Source organism: Bubalus kerabau, chromosome 6 (genome assembly GCF_029407905.1).
Source record: "Bubalus kerabau isolate K-KA32 ecotype Philippines breed swamp buffalo chromosome 6, PCC_UOA_SB_1v2, whole genome shotgun sequence".
Taxonomy (NCBI): Eukaryota; Metazoa; Chordata; class Mammalia; order Artiodactyla; family Bovidae; genus Bubalus; species Bubalus kerabau.
Window position 1 is genome coordinate 118,912,558 of NC_073629.1, and position 19,079 is coordinate 118,931,636.

The following is a 19,079-nucleotide window of genomic DNA, read 5'->3' on the forward strand; positions in this document are numbered from 1 at the left end:
CCAGTGCTGACTCCTGGGAGGGGCTGTGTTGCCATGTTTAGTCAAACCCAAGCCCCCTCCAGGGGGTACTGACTATCAGTCTTTTCCTAGTCCCTTCCTGCAGGTTATTTCTGTACTAAAATTTTTACTTTGTGTACAAATAGAAAAAAAGGTTCAACTCTAGCAAAATTGTCCCTCGCTACCTTTTCAAAAAGTTAATCGGTCACAGTTCCCTAAACCACCATCACTTTTTATCCAACCCAAACAGTTTTCTGGAAAGATAAGTTATCTTAAACCTTATCAGCTTGGCTAGCAAACTAAAGTGAATAACTCGAAAGGTAGAACCAATTCTGTCCTGGGTTTTCTATCCATAGAAAAGTTAAAAACAAACAGAAACACAGCATCCACGTAGAGAAGGTCTTTCAGAATTCAGCAGTTGTTGGTCTGGTAGCTCAGACAGTAAAGAGTCTGCCTGCAACGCAGGAGACCCAGGTTCAATCCGTGGGTCGGGAAGATCCCCTGGAGAAGGAAATGGCAACACACTCCAGTATTCTTGGCTGGAGAATCCCATGGATGGAGGAGCCTGGTGGGCTACATACCATGGGGTCGCAAAGAGTCAGACACAACTGAGCAACTTCACTTTCACTTTCTTTCACTTGGTCTGGGTATTATAGGGCATTAAATCATTTCACCAGCTTCCCAGGTGGCACTAGTGGTAAAGAACCCTCCTGCCAATGCAGGAGACATAAGAGACGTGGCTTCAATCCCTGAGTTGCGAAGATCCCCTGGAGGAGGGCATGGCAACCTACTCCAGTATTCTTGCCTGCAGAATCCCATGGACAGAGGAGCCTGGTGGCTACAGTCCATGAGGTGGCATAGAGTCGAACGAGACTGTGAAAGTCAGAGTCTATACAGTCCATGGAATTCTCCAGGGCAGAATACTGCAGTGGGTAGCCTTTCCCTTCTCCAGGGGATCTTCCCAATCCAGGGATCAAACCCAGGTTTCCCACATTGCAGGTGGATTCTTTACCACCTGAGCCACCAGGGAAGCCCAAGAATACTGGAGTGGGTAGCCTATCCCTTCTCCAGGGGATCTTCCTGACCCAGGACTCAAACCAGGGTCTCCTGCCTTGCAGGCGGATTCTTTACCAGCTGATAGACCAGGGAAGCCCTAAATGACTCAGCAAGCAAATTGTTTCATGGAGGGAAGAAGGATGTCAGCCACTGGATGCTGGACTTATGGGATTAAAAGTCCACTTAGTTACAGAAAGGCGCCCTCTCAGAAGACATCACTTGTTTTTAAAGCTTCCTGGGCCCCCAAGAATGAGGGTGTCACAGGTGGCGGGGCTGCAGAGCCCTGAGCTGAGGCCACGGGGCTGGCCATGCATCATATCCACAGGGAAGCGTCTCTCAGTTTTAGAGGAGGAAACACTTAATTCCAGAGATCCAGTGTCTGCTGTGATCCAGGTTAGGGAACCAGGATCCCAAGTGAGCTGGAAAGGCGGGGACTGTGGGTGCTTCAGGGACCCCTCCCTGTGATTGGGGCTCCAGCCGCTTGATGCTGGCCCAGAAGCCCTCCTTGGCCAGGATGACACCACCCTGAGGATACAGGCCTCTGTCCCTGCAGGGTGTGGGCAGCTGGCGGTGAGAGGCCTGACTTCCGGGGGACACCAGAGGAGCCCGTGTCTACACGGAGCCCCGGCTGTTCAGGCTAGACCCTGGTCTGGTTCCGCTCCCTCCGCTCCCCTCTCACCTCCATCCCCTTCACCCCAGATTGGGCTCTAGTGCTTCCAGGGGTGGGGGTAAAGCTGCGGGGCCCCCGCACTCGAGGACAGCGTCGTGGTCAGCACTCCTTAAAACTGGACATTTGACCTGCCAGGAGAAAGACCCCACACCTGGTCCAATGTGGACCCAGGCCACACTTGAGTTCAGAAGTTTCTGGTTTAGAACTGGAAGATGACCCCTCAGACCATTCACAGGAGCTTTTGATGGTAACTGGAAACTGGTTGGTTTTTGGAATGTGCTGTGAAACTTTCAAGCACGAGGGCCCAGTACGTTAGGATCCAATTCTGTCCCCGTGACCAGCTGGCCTGCAGAGGCTGGCTGGACAGCAGGCCCTGGCGGCCTGCGGCTGCCCTCGTCCAGTCCCAGTGAAGGGACCTGAGGGTGGCCGGTGCCGAGCGGCTCCTCCCGGGGACAGGGCAGGCCAGCCTGTCCTCAGAGGTCCTGTCTGGAGCAGGAGGTGAAGAGGACAACGGGACGGGAGCTCCTGGTGAGCACCCAGCCCTTCCATGGACACCTGGGCTGAAGGTTTCCTTCACCTGCACTAACAGTGAGTGGATCTGCAAACAAAGGTGCCGCACAGATGCCCCCACCAGGTATGGGGGTTAAAGAAAAAGAGAAGTTGAAAAGCCAAATCGCCCTGTGTTCTGGGCCTGGTTCTGCAGCGCCAGCCTTGGCACTGGGGATCCTGCTCAGTCCATGTGGATTCTCACGTGGAATCCACGTGAGACAGGTGATTCCTGTGGCCTGAGCCCTTACACGCCCACTGCCCATCTTAAAGAGTCTTTAAAGCTGGGGAGTCTTTAAAGCACCTTGACCAGCTGCTCAGAGTTCAACCTGGGGACTGTCTGGGGCTCTTTTCAGGAGAAGACTGGAGCACAGAATCACCGGCTGTCAGGAGCCTCCTGCAGCGGCGAGGACCCAGGCTGTGGGAGCCACTCTGAGTGGGCACCACGTGGAACTCACACCCGCACGCCTGCTCCCTGATGGACCCAGGCTGGCTGCTCCTCCCGCATGGTCAGCCTTTGTGGAATGACGTGGCCCTAGCTCTGACACCATCTATCTGTCCACAGTGACCACCAGCAAGCAGGCAGGTCTGTGGGCCTTGGGAGCCTCAGAGAACCTACCAGAAGCCAGCCTGCAGCACAAGCCCGACTCTTCCTGATGTGGCTCAGACACCGCCTGGCACCAGGTGCCACCGCAGAGGTATCTGCCGTGACCCTTCCGGCATCAGACGCTGAGGGGGTGCTGGGAGGGGCTGTGCAAGGTATCTCGGTGTCTGTGCTCCGGGGGACAGAGGTGTGCAGAGAAACTGCCCACGCTGAGCACCCGGGAGGCCCCTGAGCTGGGCCTGACACGGAGGAAGGGCCCTGAGGCCGGGCGTGCGGAAGGCGACGTGGGCCTCATCAGTGCTGAGCAAGCCTGCACCCTGAGCACAGCGCGGGTCGGGGGCTGTGCGCTGGGCCAGAGCCGTCTGACTGCGCTCCCCATGCTGGTGGAATGGTCCCTGTTCCTACCATGCCTCAGCCAGTGGCCACGTGAGAACGTGGTAAGTCACACGTGGGATGGAGAAGCCACACCTGGCCTCCGCTTTTAACTGTCGCTGTCCGGGGGAGGGACGGCGGCAGGGGTCGTTGGGGAGTTTGGGATGGACGCATACACACCGCTGGGTTTAAAATGGGGAACTAACAGATCTGTTGTGCAGCACACGAACCCTGCTCCGTGTGGTGTGGCGGCCTGGATGGGAGGCGGGTTTGAGGGAGCACGGATATGTGTGTGTGAGTGGCTGGGTCTCAACTGCTCACCTGAAACTGTCACCGCATTGTTTGTTAACAATGAAAGTGAGATTTTCACTATGAAAGTGGCTATGAAAGTGAAAGCCTTAGTTGCTCAGTCGAGTCTGACTCTGCGACCCTATGGACGGCAGCCCACCAGGCTCCTCTGTCCATGGGATTTTTCTAAGCAAGAACACTGGAGTGGGTTGCCATTCCCTTCTCCAGGGGAATCTCCCTGACCCATGGATTAAATCTGAGTCTCCCGCATTGCAGGCAGACGTTTTACTGTCTGAGCCACCAGGGAAGTATTGTTTGTTAATTGGCTATACCCTAATACAAAATAAAAAGTAAAAAGAGAAAAAAGAAAAGTGAAAAAACCCACAACTTCCAGTGTCAATGTGAATGGCCACAGCTCTGGACCTGGGGAGGGCTTCCTGGAGTGTCCACAGGAGTATAAGGTGACCCCAGGGAGGCCCGGGAACAGGGAGCGGGGCAGGGAAGGGCCCACATGATGCTGGGAAGGACAGACAGGCCGGCTGGGAAGTAAGGTAGAGAGCAAGGGTGAATGCTGAGAACGATAAAGCCAAACGTCACCAGCACGGCAACCAACAGCTGAGGAGGACTCCCCTGCTGATATTGACACTGGGGCTCTGTTGGCCCTCCTAAAACCTGGGGAGGAAGCCGAAGACCCAGCTGGATGGCCTGGACCTGGGAGGTCAGCTCTGCAGCAGGACCCCCTCGTTTCACAGTGAACCCTGAGCACTCTGTCACTTGGAAAGTAACACCTTTACACTGCTGTTGCTATGCAAATTTTATAGCAAATCTGTGTGTGTGTGTGTGTGTGAGTCACTGAATGATGTCTGACTCTTTGTGACCCCATGGACTGAAGCCTGCCAGGCTCCTCTGTCCATGGGATTCTCCAGGCAAGAATTCTGGAGTGGGTTGCTATGCCCTCCTCCAGGGGATCTTCCCGACCCAGGGATTAAACCTGGTCTCCTGCATTGCAGGCAGAATCTTTACCATGTGAGCCACCAGGAAAGCCCTAATTTTTTTTTCTAAACATAACCACCCATTAGATGGGCACATTAAAAAAAAAAAGTTACTGCTGATAGGAATCTGCTGCCCAGCAGGGCCAGCTCTGTGCTCCATCACACCCTGAGCACCCAAAGGGCAGACACGTCAGGGGGCTGGCAGCCTGCTCTTGGGAAATCAACCAGAAGGTGTGTCTGACGCTCTGGCTTCCACGCCCCTGGCTGTGTGAGTGGACTCGGTCTCTCCAGCCACAGCCTGGCGTGGGAGGGCTTGGGTGCAGGAGTTCTGGGGGACAGGTCACCCGCTCTCCCCTGGGGAGCCCAGGACGGCCCGACGCGGCCCGCTCACCTGTGACGAGGGGCGTCTGCGTGGGCGGCTGCTCCAGGAGGACCACGTGCTGCAGCAGGGAGCCCGGGGCTGCCCCCGCGTCGCGCTCCAGGGGCGCCGCGCCCAGGTAGGGGGCGAGGTGGGTGCCAGGGAAGAGGGAGACGCGCTGCTGCAGGGCGGGCAGGGCCAGTCTCTCGGCCTCCTGCTGGCCGGCCGCCCCCTGGACAGACAGACACAGCCGGGTGCCCGGGTCAGGGGCCTGGGGGGGGCTGCCCCGCACCGCCGCCTCACAGACCCCGGGGGCGCCCACTTACCGTGGAGGGGCCGGTGGCGGGCAGCCCCAGGGTGATGTTGGGCAGGGATGGTGACGTGTAGAGGGGCAGCGGGCCCACCGAGCCCTCTCGTGCCACGAGTCTGTGCGCCAGGCTGGTCTGCAGACAGAGTACATGGGCGTCACGCAGGCTGCACGGCCAGGCCTGGGCGGCCTGTGCCACAGGAAGCGACAAGAGAAAACCCTCCAGGGCAGGCTGAGGTCCAGTCCGAGGTCCCCGGGATGGAGATGTATGAACAAGGACAGCTCGGAGGCAGACACGGCATCGCAAAGCCGTCAACTCTGACTCACGACCCGCCCCTCTCTTGTCTGCTCCTGTTCAATCCACACAACACTGTAAAACTGTCAGAATAAACCCAGGATAATACACTTAAACGTGTAGTCTCAGGGCCGGGAACGTCCTTCCAAAGGTTACGTGAGAGGTAGGAACCAGAGAGGGAGATGCTGATTAGAGAAAAATGCCTTCACATAAAAGGCAGATATCAGTGATGCCAAAGTTGGCAACCGTAGTACAGACAAAGGCCACATATAAAAAGCATGCAAGTCAAACAACAGTGAGTGAGAGTGACAAAGAAGAGCCAGGATGGAGAAGAAACCCATTTGAAAAAAAAAATCAGCAGTGATCTAAAAAAAAAACAACATTTAAAACCTATGCAGTTGGCAAAGATATTTTAGAATGACAACAGCATCTTGACCCAGAGAAACATAACCATACTGCTGGGTGGGCCATAATCAGCCTGCTCCTTCTACAGGACGCTTTGGCCATCCATGTCAAAAGTCTTAAAAACAGACCTAGCCTTTGATCTTAAACCGCACTCCACTCGCAGGACATACTCTCGGGAGAGGAAGCTGGAGGCAGACGGACTGGACCACAGCAGCGCACAGGGCCCTGCAGCCAGTCAGAGGGTAAATCCACGAGGCGTGTTCACACACAAGGACACGGCCCTCCACGGGGACACTCAGGTCGGAAAAATTCTGTTGATGATTGGAAGCTTATTTATCGTGTGTGCTCAGGTGCCAGTCTCCGAGGGCTTGAATTACTGTCGTATTTCATGTTCTGCCTCTAGAATGAAGGTTCCTGGCAGAAAGGACACTGTCGTATTCACACCATCCCCCCCTAGAGAATGGCACTAATCATGGACTTAGAACCGGTTTTTTCCTAGCTCTTCTCACAACGGAGCATATAATTAAGGCTGAGAAACATTTTGCCTGCTTTAAGATTTCACTGGCATGGTTAGAAAGAATATGAGCTGAAAGTTACTGTGAACAAGGGCAGGGCTGCAGCCCCGGCCGGTAAGTGCCCCTCGGTCCATCAGAGAGCACGGAGCGATGACCACCCCAGGGCGAGTGTGCTGGAGTCCCGTGCCAGGCAGCGGTCCCTGGGCGGCTTCCTGGTGTCACACGCACGGTGTCGGTGGAAACTCACACACACCTGTGCTCCGAGGGCACTGTAGGAAGGGCCCCTGGGGACGGAGGTTAGTGTGTCTCTCCTAGTGAAGGCCGCAGCCACTTTACTCTGTTCACATAGTAAATGCTACAGTCATGACTAAAGGGCGACTTTAAAAGTAGCCCTTTTTCTGGTTTTAAAAAAATCAGCAAGCTCTGATTTAGAGAAAGTGACTGAGCTTGCCAAGGAAAGCATGATTCCACTGTATTATCATTGTCCAGGAATAGAACAAGCGAACACTGAGTGCTTGAAAGTTGTCATTTCCTCTTTATAACCAAGGCTTTTTTCTAAAAAAAAACAAACAAACTAAACCTACTTTACTTTTAGAAATCAAGCAGCCTTCTGGGAACTGTCTGATGTGCTGACTGGCCCGCGTTTCCGGTGCTGGCCGTCTACACCTGCCCTATGGCATGCCCCTCAGTTGTCCAGGAAGGCCGGGGCCAGGGCAGCACCCCCACTGACGTCCCCAGATCCCACCTGGCTTTCAGCATCGCATGAAGCTCCCTCCCTGGGGCGAGGCTGTCCAGGGTTGGGGAGCCCTGCTCCCCCCGTGTAAGGACGATGCTGAGCGTCCCTCGGTCCAGCAGGGAAAGGGGCTGCAGAACTGGGCCAGTGGCCCACCTCCTGCGTGAGGACCCCTCGCCGCCTCTGGACCAGAGGAGGAGGAGGAGTGGCCAGCCCTGGCCTTGAGCTTACAGAGGCACCGAGGGAACTGTCCAGGCCTAACCAGACTGAAACCCACGAAGGACATCCAACTGTGACCACATTTTCAAGGGCTAGCCTTGTGATTACTGTAAATATCTAACATAAAACACGTGAACTGCAATCTTTGTTTCTTGCAAATCCTTTGACACCTTCTATTAATTTCCAGTAGCTTAATTTACATGAAAATGCAATTTGTAAAAATTAACATGCACCTTAAACCGGCATTCACTCAAATAAGGCATCTCTACGGTAGAAACCATTAGGTGAGTGGCTACCCACTGAAACAAAGCCAGGATCTGGGAGCACGACTGACAAGCCACATGCAGCCTGCACAGCTCGTTCCAGGAGGCAATTTCTAGGCGAGTTCTAAGGCTGTTAACAGGTAGATCTCAGCTATGACCTCAGCCTCACAGAGAAGGATTGCTAAAACTCTTAATCTAAACAAGTCTTTAAACAGGGAGGCTGAAATGCACAGGTAATAAAGATGTACAAGGAAAAGAATAAAGAGGGATTAACAAGCAAGAGGCAGCAGCATAAAATCAACTCAGTTTCTAAAAATCTGCTTTTTATCTTAAGTGTCTAAAGACTGAAAATGGAGTGGACACGTGGGCCTGTGTACTCCAACCAAAACCTGTCAGCCCTCTGGAGGGCAGGACTCGTTTCTAAACATTTAAGGAAGAGAGCAAATTACTGTGTTTGACAAATGACAGCCTCCTGTAAGTTGGAAGGAACTTAGAAAAAAAAAACCTCACAAGAACCTCCTAGTCGGGAGCACCATCCAAGCAGGAAGCACACGGCACAGCCGGCTCAGTCCCGGGAAGCGGGGTGTGCAGCTGGCTCCCCTTCCGGCCAGCACCCGCCCACCCCAGTCGAGTGGAAACTGGCCCTGTGCGGGGGCCACAGGGCTGGCACAAGGCAGGCGCTTCAGGCACCTATGGCATGAGCCAGGGGAGCAAAGTGAATAAGGAGGAAAATGAAAGCGTGGAGTGAAGGTTCCGGAACATCGCCCTGACCCAGGTCTGGTCAAGGGTGTGGCCTTCCGCCAGCCCTGAGGCTCCCCGCCTGGCTGGAACAGCCCCTGGGAGGGTTCTCCAGGAGCCGCCTCTCAACCTGCAGCATGGCTGGGGTCTGACCGGCAGAGGTGAGGGGCACCGCCCCCCGTGGTCTGAGGCTCAGAGTTCCTGAGATGCCTCGGAGACGCTGCTCCGATGGTCAAGACGGAGGGGCGGCTGGACACCGCCCTGCGGACGAGCGCGCTGCGCACTGACCTCGGCCGGGATGCTGGGGACGGCGGGCGCGATCCCGTTCTCCGTGCTCACGTTCCCGGAGCTGTTGTTGGGCGAGCTGGGCGCGGAGCCCGGGGCACTGCTGCACGCCGAGTCTAGGAGGGAGAGACACTTGTGAGCCTGACCCAGGTTCCAGCGAGGACCCCGAGGTGTGAGCTGGGCTGGCCTCCCGCTGTGGCGGCCCTCTGTTCTGAGCTGGCCGACTGTGGAAAGGACGGGACCACGGTTCCCACCCAGGGGCCACGGAGCTAATTCCCTGTTCCTGGCTGTGCTGTCCACTCGAGACCTTCACAAACCTGTGACCCCAGACGCGCCCTTGGAACCTTCTGAGCCGAACACATACTGTCAATTTTACTCCTCCTTGGTAAATGATCATAAACACCAGAAGAACAAGCCCTGAACAATCGTTAATATTGTAACAACAAGAGATGAGAAAGCACAGAGGCCAAATGCCTGTGAACAGGGGAAGGTCAAGTACGCTGTGCCCATGTACACAGCCTCCTCTGTCAACATCTGCTTTGAGCCAATCCTTGAGTTTTTTAGACTTCCTGGGAAAAGCTCAGCTGGTGGCCTCGGTGACTGACCAGGTTATCTGACAACGCATCCCAGACAGTCTCCAAGCAGCTGTGATGGCCTGTGTGGCCCCATCTCGCCCACCGTGGCCGGGGCTGAGGATGGAGCGTGTCCCACCCCGGTCCCCCCACCCTCACTGCCGAAGGAGCCACTACTCCTGCGTGTGCAAACACGCGATGGGAAGCCCCTCGGACTCTCTACGGTGACACGAGGGTGTGTCTTGCGTTTCTGAGTTCTCGTCTGGCTCGATGGTGTTGAACACTGGCACTTCCAGGTACAGCCTCTCAGAGGGAACCAGCCTGAGCTGTCTGCCTTTCCCTCCCGAGTGCCTGCTTCCCTGATAGCTCAGTTGGTAAAGAATCTGCCTGAAAGGCAGGAGACCCTGGTTCAATTCATGGGTCGGGAAGATCCTCTGGAGAAGGGCTAGGCTAACCACTCCAGTGTTCGTGGGCTTCCCTCGTGGCTCAGCTGGTAAAGAATCTGCCCGCAATGTGGGAGACCTGGGTTCACTCCATGGGTTGGGAAGATCCCCTGGAGAAGGGAAAGGCTAGCCACTCCAGTATTCTGGCCTGGATAATTCTACGGACTGTATAGTCCATGCGGTCGCAAAGAGTCGGACATGACTGAGCGACTTTCACTTCACTGCCTGCCCCAAGTGCACTTACCGTGGGACCTCTGATGACTTAACATTCTACCCCGACCTGGACTTGCAGGCATGCAGAGGGGAAGCCTGGTCCATCTCCCAAAGCTGGACCCCAAAGAGGCTCAACAGGCATCTTCCAGGGCAAATCTTCTCTGCACCCCCCTCCCCGCCCACACTGAGGCCCGGCCCAGGAGCGCGAGCCCATAGAGCTGCCAGTGGGGCCCAGAGGACTCTGAGACTTGGTTCCAGCTGAAGTCGGGGCAACAGTGAGGAGGCTGAGGGTGCCATGAGGATGGATGGCAGTGCCCACTCCCGCAGGCCCAGCTCTTATGGAGAAGGAGACCCAATCCCAAGGGTAACATGCACGACCCCCTCCACCCAGGGGACCGTGAGCACTCGAGTCCTCGCCACCGAGCAGCCGTCCCCCTGGGAACACCCTGGCAGCAAGTGGCTCTGTCCACTCTAGCCCCCCCGGGACCCCCTCGTCTCCCCCGTGCACAGATGGTGAACCCAGGCCCTGGTTCCCTACCCACTGGATCCAGAGCCTGGTCTCCACCAGGTTAAGTCATGTTCACATGTGCCTCCCTGAACGGGGGCAGCTGGGAAGGCCACCTGGGCTGGTAGGTGTCACAGGTCACGTGTAAAGACAGGGATGGATCCCCCACCCCACCCCACCCCACCACAGGCATGCCCCTGCCTGGGCGCCCTCCCTGCTGTCAGCCTGCCCCCGGCTGCACAGAGCCTCCCCTCCGGGCCTCCTTTAAACAGGCCCGTCGCAGCACGGTTGGCAGGTAAACCCTCCAGAGCGTGTGGGAAGCCAGGACAACTTTTGGGGGCAATAAAAATTATATGTGATCTCTCCAACTTTTCACCCATCTTCAGCTCAACAGTGTTTGGACTGCTTTTTCACTCTACTTCAAGGAAACTGGTCTAAGAAAGTAAGTATGAATGCATAATCACCATGGTATCATTTGCATCGACACGGTGGAATGTCATTAAAGGCGCAAGAGTGTTGTGACTAATATCGAGTGAAAAAGGAATCCAGTGTACACCGGGTACATGCCAGACCCGCACAGAAAGGACTGGAAGGAAATACACTCAGAGGCTAACGGCATTCCTCTGGACAGGGTCAGAGGGGCCCTTCTCTTGTCTGCTCGCCCTGCCAGGCACAGCTCCGATGAGGGAGGAGGCACACGTGGTGTGACGCGGCCACGCCCCTGATCCCTCAACATGAGCGTCCGAGGGCCGCCACTGGCCGCGCCCTCACCTCCGTCCCTCCTGGCCTCCCGTTACAGGCCAGAGGAGCCGCGTCTGGGACGCAGTGGCCCTCTCCTCCCAGGACCCCAGGGGAGGGGATCCCACCCTGCCCAGAGCGCCTTATTTTCCCGTCTTCTGGAAAGCCAGCTCTGCTCAGAGCATTTCCCCCGCCCCAGCCCCCCGGGGCTGTGCTGGACGGGAAACCCACCCCCATCTCCGTGCCGCCTGCGCCCATCCGCTGAACTCCCCCGGCCCAGGGGCCCCGCCACCCGCCTTTCCTGCTTCCCGCACGGCGCCCTCTCTCGGTCATGCTGCCCAGCACCCAGCAGGCGCCGCAGGCCGTGTGCTCCCAGCCCCAGTGTGGCGCCCTGGTCTCTGGAGTCAGAGAGGAAGCTGCTGGGAGGCGAGGACGCGGCTCATCATTGCAGCGCCCAGCCTGGTCCTGACCTCACAGGCGGAGGGCGCGAAGGCCAGAGCCAGCACCAGGACAGAAGTGGCCGGGCCTGACGGGTGGAGCCGCTGCCCCCCAAAGAGACTAGGCCTGGCGGTGGGGCGGGGGGGGGGCCCGCACACGCGCCCTGCCTCTGGCGAGGCCGGAGTCTGCACGAAACCCGCGGTGAGGGGGGCCTGGTCTCTCTACCAGAACCACTGGGCCCCAGGCCCGTGGCCTCAGACCCAGCTCCAGGCAGGCTTCACCCCGGCTGCAGGGCAGGGCTGAGGGCGCTCAGCTCACCCCAGACCCCGTGCTCAGAACTGAGGGTGCGGGCGGCGGGGGTGGGGGTGGGGGTGGGGTTAGGGGGACTGGCCCCTCCTTCCTGGGGGGCGGCCCCGAGAGCCTCGGGTCTCCATCAAACCCTGTCCTTGGTGCAGGCGGGCCCTCCCGCCTGTTTCCAGGCCACCTGGGCAACCCGTCTGTGCTGTGATTCCAGGAACGGGGGCTGTGCGCCCTGTGCACGAGGGGTGCGCCCTCCGGAGGCGGGGTGCCCCTCGAGAGCGGGGCGTGCCCTTCTGACCGCACTGCCCCAGGACGTGGGCTGTGTCCTCCGGACCACCAGGAAGGGCCTCGGCCTGGGGCCCGGTGGTTCTGGTAGAGAGTGTGGGTGTGCTTTCGCGCGTCGGCCACTAGGTGGGGGCCGAGAGCAGCGCGTGGACCCGGGCGCGGAGACTTCCAAGCTCCCGCCTCCTTCCCAGGAAGACTCTGCCGTTTAATGGGCAGGGGCAGGTAAGAGACCTGGGCTCACCACCCACAGGGCGGGAGCTGTTAAACAGCTCCAGAGAACCCTCCACTTAGAATCCCTGATCGTCTCCCGGGATGTCCAGGGGCCTGACTGCTCTCAGCTGCCCTGCGGGTCCAGGCTGGGGGCTGGACAGGAACAGGGATCTGAGCACCTCTGGGGGCCACCTGGGGCCCTCGGACTCAGTCCTGGGGGCTGGCACCGCCCTCGGGACTCGGTGGGGTGGGGGAGGTGGATGCGGAGAGATGCAGGTTTCCCTACTAAAGGGAGAGGGTGCAGGCTGGCCTCTCTGAGACGGGCAGGCAGGCGGTGGGGTTTACACTCAAAGTACCTGTGACATCCAAGGGACGCTTCTTCAGAGCTGTGACCACTGGCCCATCTTTCCTGCGTAGCAAGGGGCTGCTCCGTCTCTCAGCCACTTTCTGCTTTAGCCTGGAGCGTAATTTCAGGTTGGGTTCAGAAGCTGCAGGAAAAGGAGACGTCATTACCGGCAGGCAGACACACCTGGGGTCAAGGTGACTGGGGGTGGTTTACCACGACTTCTACATTACACACGTCCTCACTCACCGGCAAATCAAAAATTCCCCAACGAGTGACGGCCCAGGCCGGCTGCCCACTCGGATCCCAGCCACTGAGAGGTGCTAAGGCCAACCCACCTGATGAGAGGGTTAGCCACCTGCCTGCAGGTGAGGCCCGTTTCCCTCCATGTCGCCTGACCCCCCAGCACAGGTGCTCCGGTTGCTTTTGGTAACAGCCTTGCTTGTGTGAATGGAGCCCTTTGCAAACCCGCAGCGGTCTGGCCTCTGCACCCGGAGCCCAGACCACACCCTGGACTAATCCAGTCCCACGTCAGCGTGGCTGCCTTGGGAAGGGGGCATCCTCACTCAGCAGGGCCCTGCCTGTGGCCTCTGGACACCTGAGTCTTAGCCCCACAGGCTGGCAGCTTGGGAGCCCGCGGCGGCAGTGAGCTCACCACCAGACTTCTGCCTTCGGAGGCTTTATGAGTTCATTCAAGGTTCCGCTACTTGTGGATCTGCTAACTGGCGAGTTTCTTTTACCTCTTGTTTTTGTTTGTAATCAGCAGCCCTGCTGGTTTTAATCTTTCTGGAACAGGAAGTTTACCGCTCTCTAGCTCAACAAGCAACAGGATTAGACTTCCCCTGAGTTGGAAGTAAGCTGGCTGGGGTTATAAGAATGAGGCTGCATGTGCATCTCACGGCCATTGCGACTCCATGCTCTGGGGAGCCTGGGGGCAGGGTCGGGGGTCCTGGCATTGGGGTGACCCTGGGGGGCGCTGGGAGGTAAAGGCGGGTCCTGTGAGGAGGGAGGAAGCAGCCTGAAGGGTGCTTCCCAGAGAAATGAGGTGTGAGGTGCGAGCAAGGTGGCAGCCTCACCAGATGCGCAGCCTGCTCCAGAGACCCTGATCCCAGGGGAGACGCTCTCTGCTCTGCAGAGTTTGTCTGGACTGCTAGGTTCCCCAGCAGGACGTTTGTGTCCAAAGAGGAAAAGGACCCAGTAACGGAACAGCCATCCCTGCCGGCGAGAGGACCCGCTTCTGTGTTTTTTAATATTTAATACTATTTTCAGATTTTTGAGAACTGGAGCTTCATGTTTCACTTATTTCTATTTCTACGCTGAGCTTCTTACTTTATCATTATTTGAAAAGAAAAAAAAAGCGCAGCCCCCCCACTAGATTAATAGGCACAACCCCTCTCCCCGCAAGATGTCAGCTGAGCCTGCACGAGGTTGCTGCAGCCACGTGTCCGTCCTGGGGAGGAATCTGCCCGAGACCCAGGAAGGACAGCATGGCCCCGGAGCGGGGGAGTGCGTGGCCCTCCCGCCCCAGTGTGGGGGGGGGCCCTGTTGGCGGCACCGAGGTTTGTCTGTGAGCAACACTGCCTGGTCCTGACAGGGGCATCCTGGGAGGTCTCAGAGCTTCGGGGCCCCAGGGTCAGCCTTGTGAGCAGGGTCAGGCTCCGGTCATTTGCAGGGTAAGACAAGGGCCTGAAAGCCCTGAAGGAAGGTGACTCTGGACCTAGCCACACTATCCATCATCACTCGGGGGCCAGGATAAAGGTATCTGCCAGCAGGCAAGGACTCCAGAGAGTCACATTCCACACACAGTTTCTCAGAAACCTCGGAGAAGCTGGACAACCAAGACGGAGGAGAAGATGAGACACGGGAGCAGGTGGAGTCCAGGGAAGAGGCTGGGCCTCCCCGGGAGGCCATGAACGGCAGTCAGGGCCCAGAGCAGAGCCTGTGGACCGCCTGCCCTGGAGGACAGCCTCCTCCGTCTGCCAAATCGTGGGGCTGAATTAAAAGCCGGGACAGGCAGACACCCGGAGCAGAGCTGATATTTTATAATAACTACAAATGGAATACAACTTTAAAAAATTGTCCACTTGAAAGCTCTATAATATTGTACATCAACTATCCCTCAATTTAAAAAATCCAGGCAGACAGAAAACTAAGCAAATGAAACAAATCATCAACTTCAGGATAAAGGGCACTCACACACGAGCGGGAATGCAGCCACGGTCACGGGCGGTTCATGTGTCCTTTCTGTTCACTGTCGCCAGAGCTCAGGGCCGGGTGGTGGGGCCAGCTGCTCCCGGAGGCAGCCTTGTGGGGCTCTGTGACTTAGGGACATTGACTTACTCTGATAACAATAAAAAGAGAACTCTAGAAAGACAAGGGCTTCCCTGGTGGCTCAGCTGGTAAAGAATCTGCCTGCAATGCGGGAGACCTGGGTTTGATCCCTGGGTTGGGAAGATCCCCTGGAGAAGGGTAAGGCTACCCACTCCAGTGTTCTGGCCTGGAGAATTCCATGGACTGTGTAGTCCCTGGGGTTGCAAAGATTCGGACACGACTGAGTAACTTTTCTTCTTTTCTAGAAACACAGAGGATAGGCTGGAATACAATTTTTTGTAGCATATGTGACAGACACAGGATGGATATTAGCATGTAAAGCAATGAGAAAAAAAACCGGCCAAGAGAAAAGCGTATGGGGGAGCTGCCACTGAACACTGACATTAGGGACCGTCCCTGATGGCGTGGTGGCAGATGCTGGGCACAGGGGGTGCACAAGGAAGGCACAGCCTGGCCAGCACGCATGCTGCCAGGCTCAGGGGCACGGGCCACACTGGGCCCCGGGAGAGGCCCAGTGGCTCCGCGACGCAGCGCCCAGCTTTCTCCCGAGCAGGACCATGGGACGTAACAGACATGCACATCCCTGACGGGGATGGAACTGCTCTTTGAAAAGGCAGAGAGGTCACGGCTTCAGCACCCATCAGGCTGGCTGGGGTGACCCGGGAAGGCATCGCGTGAGTGAAGGGGGATGAGGGCCTCTCACGAGCAGAGGGTACAGCACAGCAAGCTGGGCTTTGTAGGCTCTGCACACGCTTTCTAACTCAGGAGTCGATCCTGCAGAAACAGTGACTATAGGCCCCCATATCTGAGGGCAGAACTAAAAGCTAGAGAACTAGCTACAATATTTGCTACAATATTTGTAAATTGAGATAATATAGGAAAGGTGTTGACCTTATGCGTTGAAATGGAGTGGTACCCCAGATATGACAGTAACTGAAAAGTGGAGCTACAGCAAAAGTGCAAAGCAGGTGTTTTCTTGACACAGAGACAGTCCACGGGCATCACCCGCGCACAGACCTCCGCCCCCCCCGCCCCACTACACACACACGCCGGCACAGACCACGTCTGCGCTGTAGGCACCAAACCAGACCAGGAGCTGTTTCCGGAGGTCACACACAGGATGCACACATCTGACTTACGTTTTAACTTGTTGGAATTCAGAGTCAAGTTGAAGAAAGTAGGGAAAACCACTAGACCATTCAGGTATGACCTAAATCAGATCCCTTACGATTATACAGTGGAAGTGACAAATAGATTCAAGGGATTAGATCTGATAGACAGAGTGCCTGAAGAACTATGGACGGAGGTTTGTGAGACTGTACAGGAGGCAGTGATCAAGATCATCCCAAGAAAAAGACATGCAAAAAGGCAAAATCGTTGTCAGGGGAGGCCTTACAAATAGTTGAGAAAAGAAGATGCAAAAGGCAAAGGAGAAAAGGAAAGATATACCCATTAAATGCAGAGTTCCAAAGAATAGCAAGGAGAGATAAGAAAGCCTTCCTCAGTGATCAATGCAAATAGAGGAAAACAGTATAATGAGAAAGACTAGAGATCTCTTCAAGAAAATCAGAGATACCAAGGGAACACTTCGCAAAGATGGGCTCAATAAAGGACAGAAATGGTAGGGACCTAACAGAAGCAGAAGATATTAAGAAGAGGTGGCAAGAACACAGAGAAGAAATACACAAAAAAGATCTTCATGACCAAGATAATCACGATGGTGTGATCACTGACCTAGAGCCAGACATCCTGGAATGTGAAGTCAAGTGGGCCTTAGGAAGCATCACAACAAACAAAGCTAGTGGAGGTGATGGAATTCCAGTGGAGCTCTTCCAAATCCTGAAAGATGATGCTGTGAAAGTGCTGCACTCAATATGCCAGCAAATTTGAAAAACTCAGCAGTGGCCACAGGACTGGAAAAGGGCAGTTTTCATTCCAATCCCAAAGAAAGGCAATGCCAAAGAATGTTCAAGCTACCGCACAATTGCGCTCATCTCACATGCTAGTAAACTAATGCTCAAAATTCTCCAAGCCAGGCTTCAGCAATATGTAAACTGTGAAATTCCAGATGTTCAAGCTGGATTTAGAAAAGGTAGATGAACCAGAGATCAAATTGCCAACATCCGCTGGATCATCAAAAAAGCAAGAGAGTTCCAGAAAAACATCTACTTCTGCTTTATTGACTATGCCAAAGCCTTTGACTGTGTGGATCACAATAAACTGTGGAAAATTCTGAAAGAGATGGGAATACCAGACCACCTGACCTGCCTCCTGAGAAATCTGCATGCAGGTCAGGAAGCAACAGTTAGAACTGGACATGGTACAACAGACTGGTTCCAAATTGGGAAAAGGAGTACGTCAAGGCTGTATATTGTCACCCTGCTTATTTAACTTACATGCAGAGTACATCATGAGAAACACTGGGCTGGAGGAAGCACAAGCTGGAATCAACACTGCCAGGAGAAATATCAATAACCTCAGATATGCAGATGACACCACCCTTATGGCAGAAAGTAAAAAACAATTAAAGAGCCTCTTGATCAAAGTGAAAGAGGAGAGTGAAAAAGTTGGCTTAAAATTCAACATTCAGAAAACTCAGATCATGGCATCTGGTCCCATCACTTCATGGGAAATAGATGGGGAAACAATGGAAACAGTGAGAGATGTTATTTTCTTGGGCTCCAAAATCACTGCAGATGGTGACTGCAGCCATGAAATTAAAAGATGCTTGCTCCTTGGGAGGAAAGCTATGAGCAACCTAGACAGCATATTAAAAAGCAGAGACATTACTTTGCCACCAAAGGTCCATCTAGTCAAGGCTATGGTTTTTCCAGTGGTCATGTATGGATATAAACTATAAAGAAAGCTGAGTGTCAAAGAATTGATGCTTTTGAACTGTCGTGTTGGAGAAGATTCTTGAGAGTCCCTTGGACTGCAAGGAGATCCAACCAGTCCATCTGAAAGGAAATCAACCCTGAATAGTCATTGGAAGGACTGATGCCTGCGCTGAAGCTCCAATACTTTGGCCACCTAATGCGAAGAACCGACTCTGTGGAAAAATACCCTGATGCTGGGAAAGATTGATGGCAGGAGGAGAAGGGGACGACAGAGCATGAGATGGTTGGATGGCATCACTGACTCGATGGTAATGAGTTTGAGTAAGCTCCGGGATTTGGTGATGGACAGGGAGGCCTAGTGTGCTGCAGTCCATGGGGTTGCAAAGAGTCAGACACAACTGAGCGACTGAACTGAACTGATGCATTCCTTTTGTGATTTAAAAAAAAAAAAAAGGCACTCTACATGGTGTTTACAACTGGCGTTTACACCAATCGTTTTGATAGTGTATTTCAGGCGGCCGCCAAGCTCAGGTACGAACAGGGCACATCTGGACAAGATAAGTCCAGGTCTCACTGGGCACTTCTCATGTGAAGAGGAGTCCAGGTTTGATGGACATCAATGTGTGAAGCGAGGTCCTTTTCCACATAGACACTGCCTAGTATTAATACTTAACCACACGGGTCATCTCTGGAATTTTCTTTGGTAAAGCACAACAAAGTCTTTATGAAAACCCTCTGAACATATTCACACCCACTTTGCAACAAGCACAAAGTTGAGGGAAGACAGTGGCACACAAAAGCCCCCCGAGGGCTGGAAGCTTGGGCCCGCACGGCCGTAACTGCGGGGTCAACCCCTTTCACCCCGCCCGGAAAGCTAAGTGCCTTATCCCATGCCAGGGCCGCAGGGCCTCTACCCCGACCGCCCCCCAGCCCCGCCCAGCCCCACATGACGCACACCCAGGCATAGCGGTGTGCAGTGCGGGCCTTGCCCACAGCTGCCCAGGCTAGCAGGCTGCCCCCGGTCCACAAACCACATCAGAACCAGGCGGACTGCGAGGTGACCCGCCCTTCCCAGACTGCAGAGAGGCGTGCCACGTGCGTCCCTGGTAACCTCGAGCCACGCTACTCACAGCTAGGACGAGTAGGAAGGGGACGACTGCAGGGCGAGCTGTGCACACTCACCGACGTGTCACGGGGCCTCAGTGATTGGATACCCCAGCT

General features: G+C 55.4%; 1 protein-coding gene across 6 annotated transcripts in view; it reads right to left on the reverse strand.

Annotated features, from left to right (window-relative positions):
* HDAC4 (histone deacetylase 4) overlaps positions 1-19,079 on the reverse strand; it is a 292,669-nt gene that overhangs the window by 56,190 nt on the left and 217,400 nt on the right. For all 6 annotated transcript variants that reach the window (XM_055586610.1, XM_055586609.1, XM_055586612.1 and 3 more), the window contains 4 exons: positions 12,704-12,835; positions 8,647-8,759; positions 5,210-5,326; positions 4,917-5,115 (listed from right to left, as the gene is read on the reverse strand). In XM_055586610.1, coding sequence (XP_055442585.1) covers positions 4,917-5,115; positions 5,210-5,326; positions 8,647-8,759; positions 12,704-12,835 — 561 coding nt within the window. The remainder of the gene's footprint in view (positions 1-4,916; positions 5,116-5,209; positions 5,327-8,646; positions 8,760-12,703; positions 12,836-19,079) is intronic.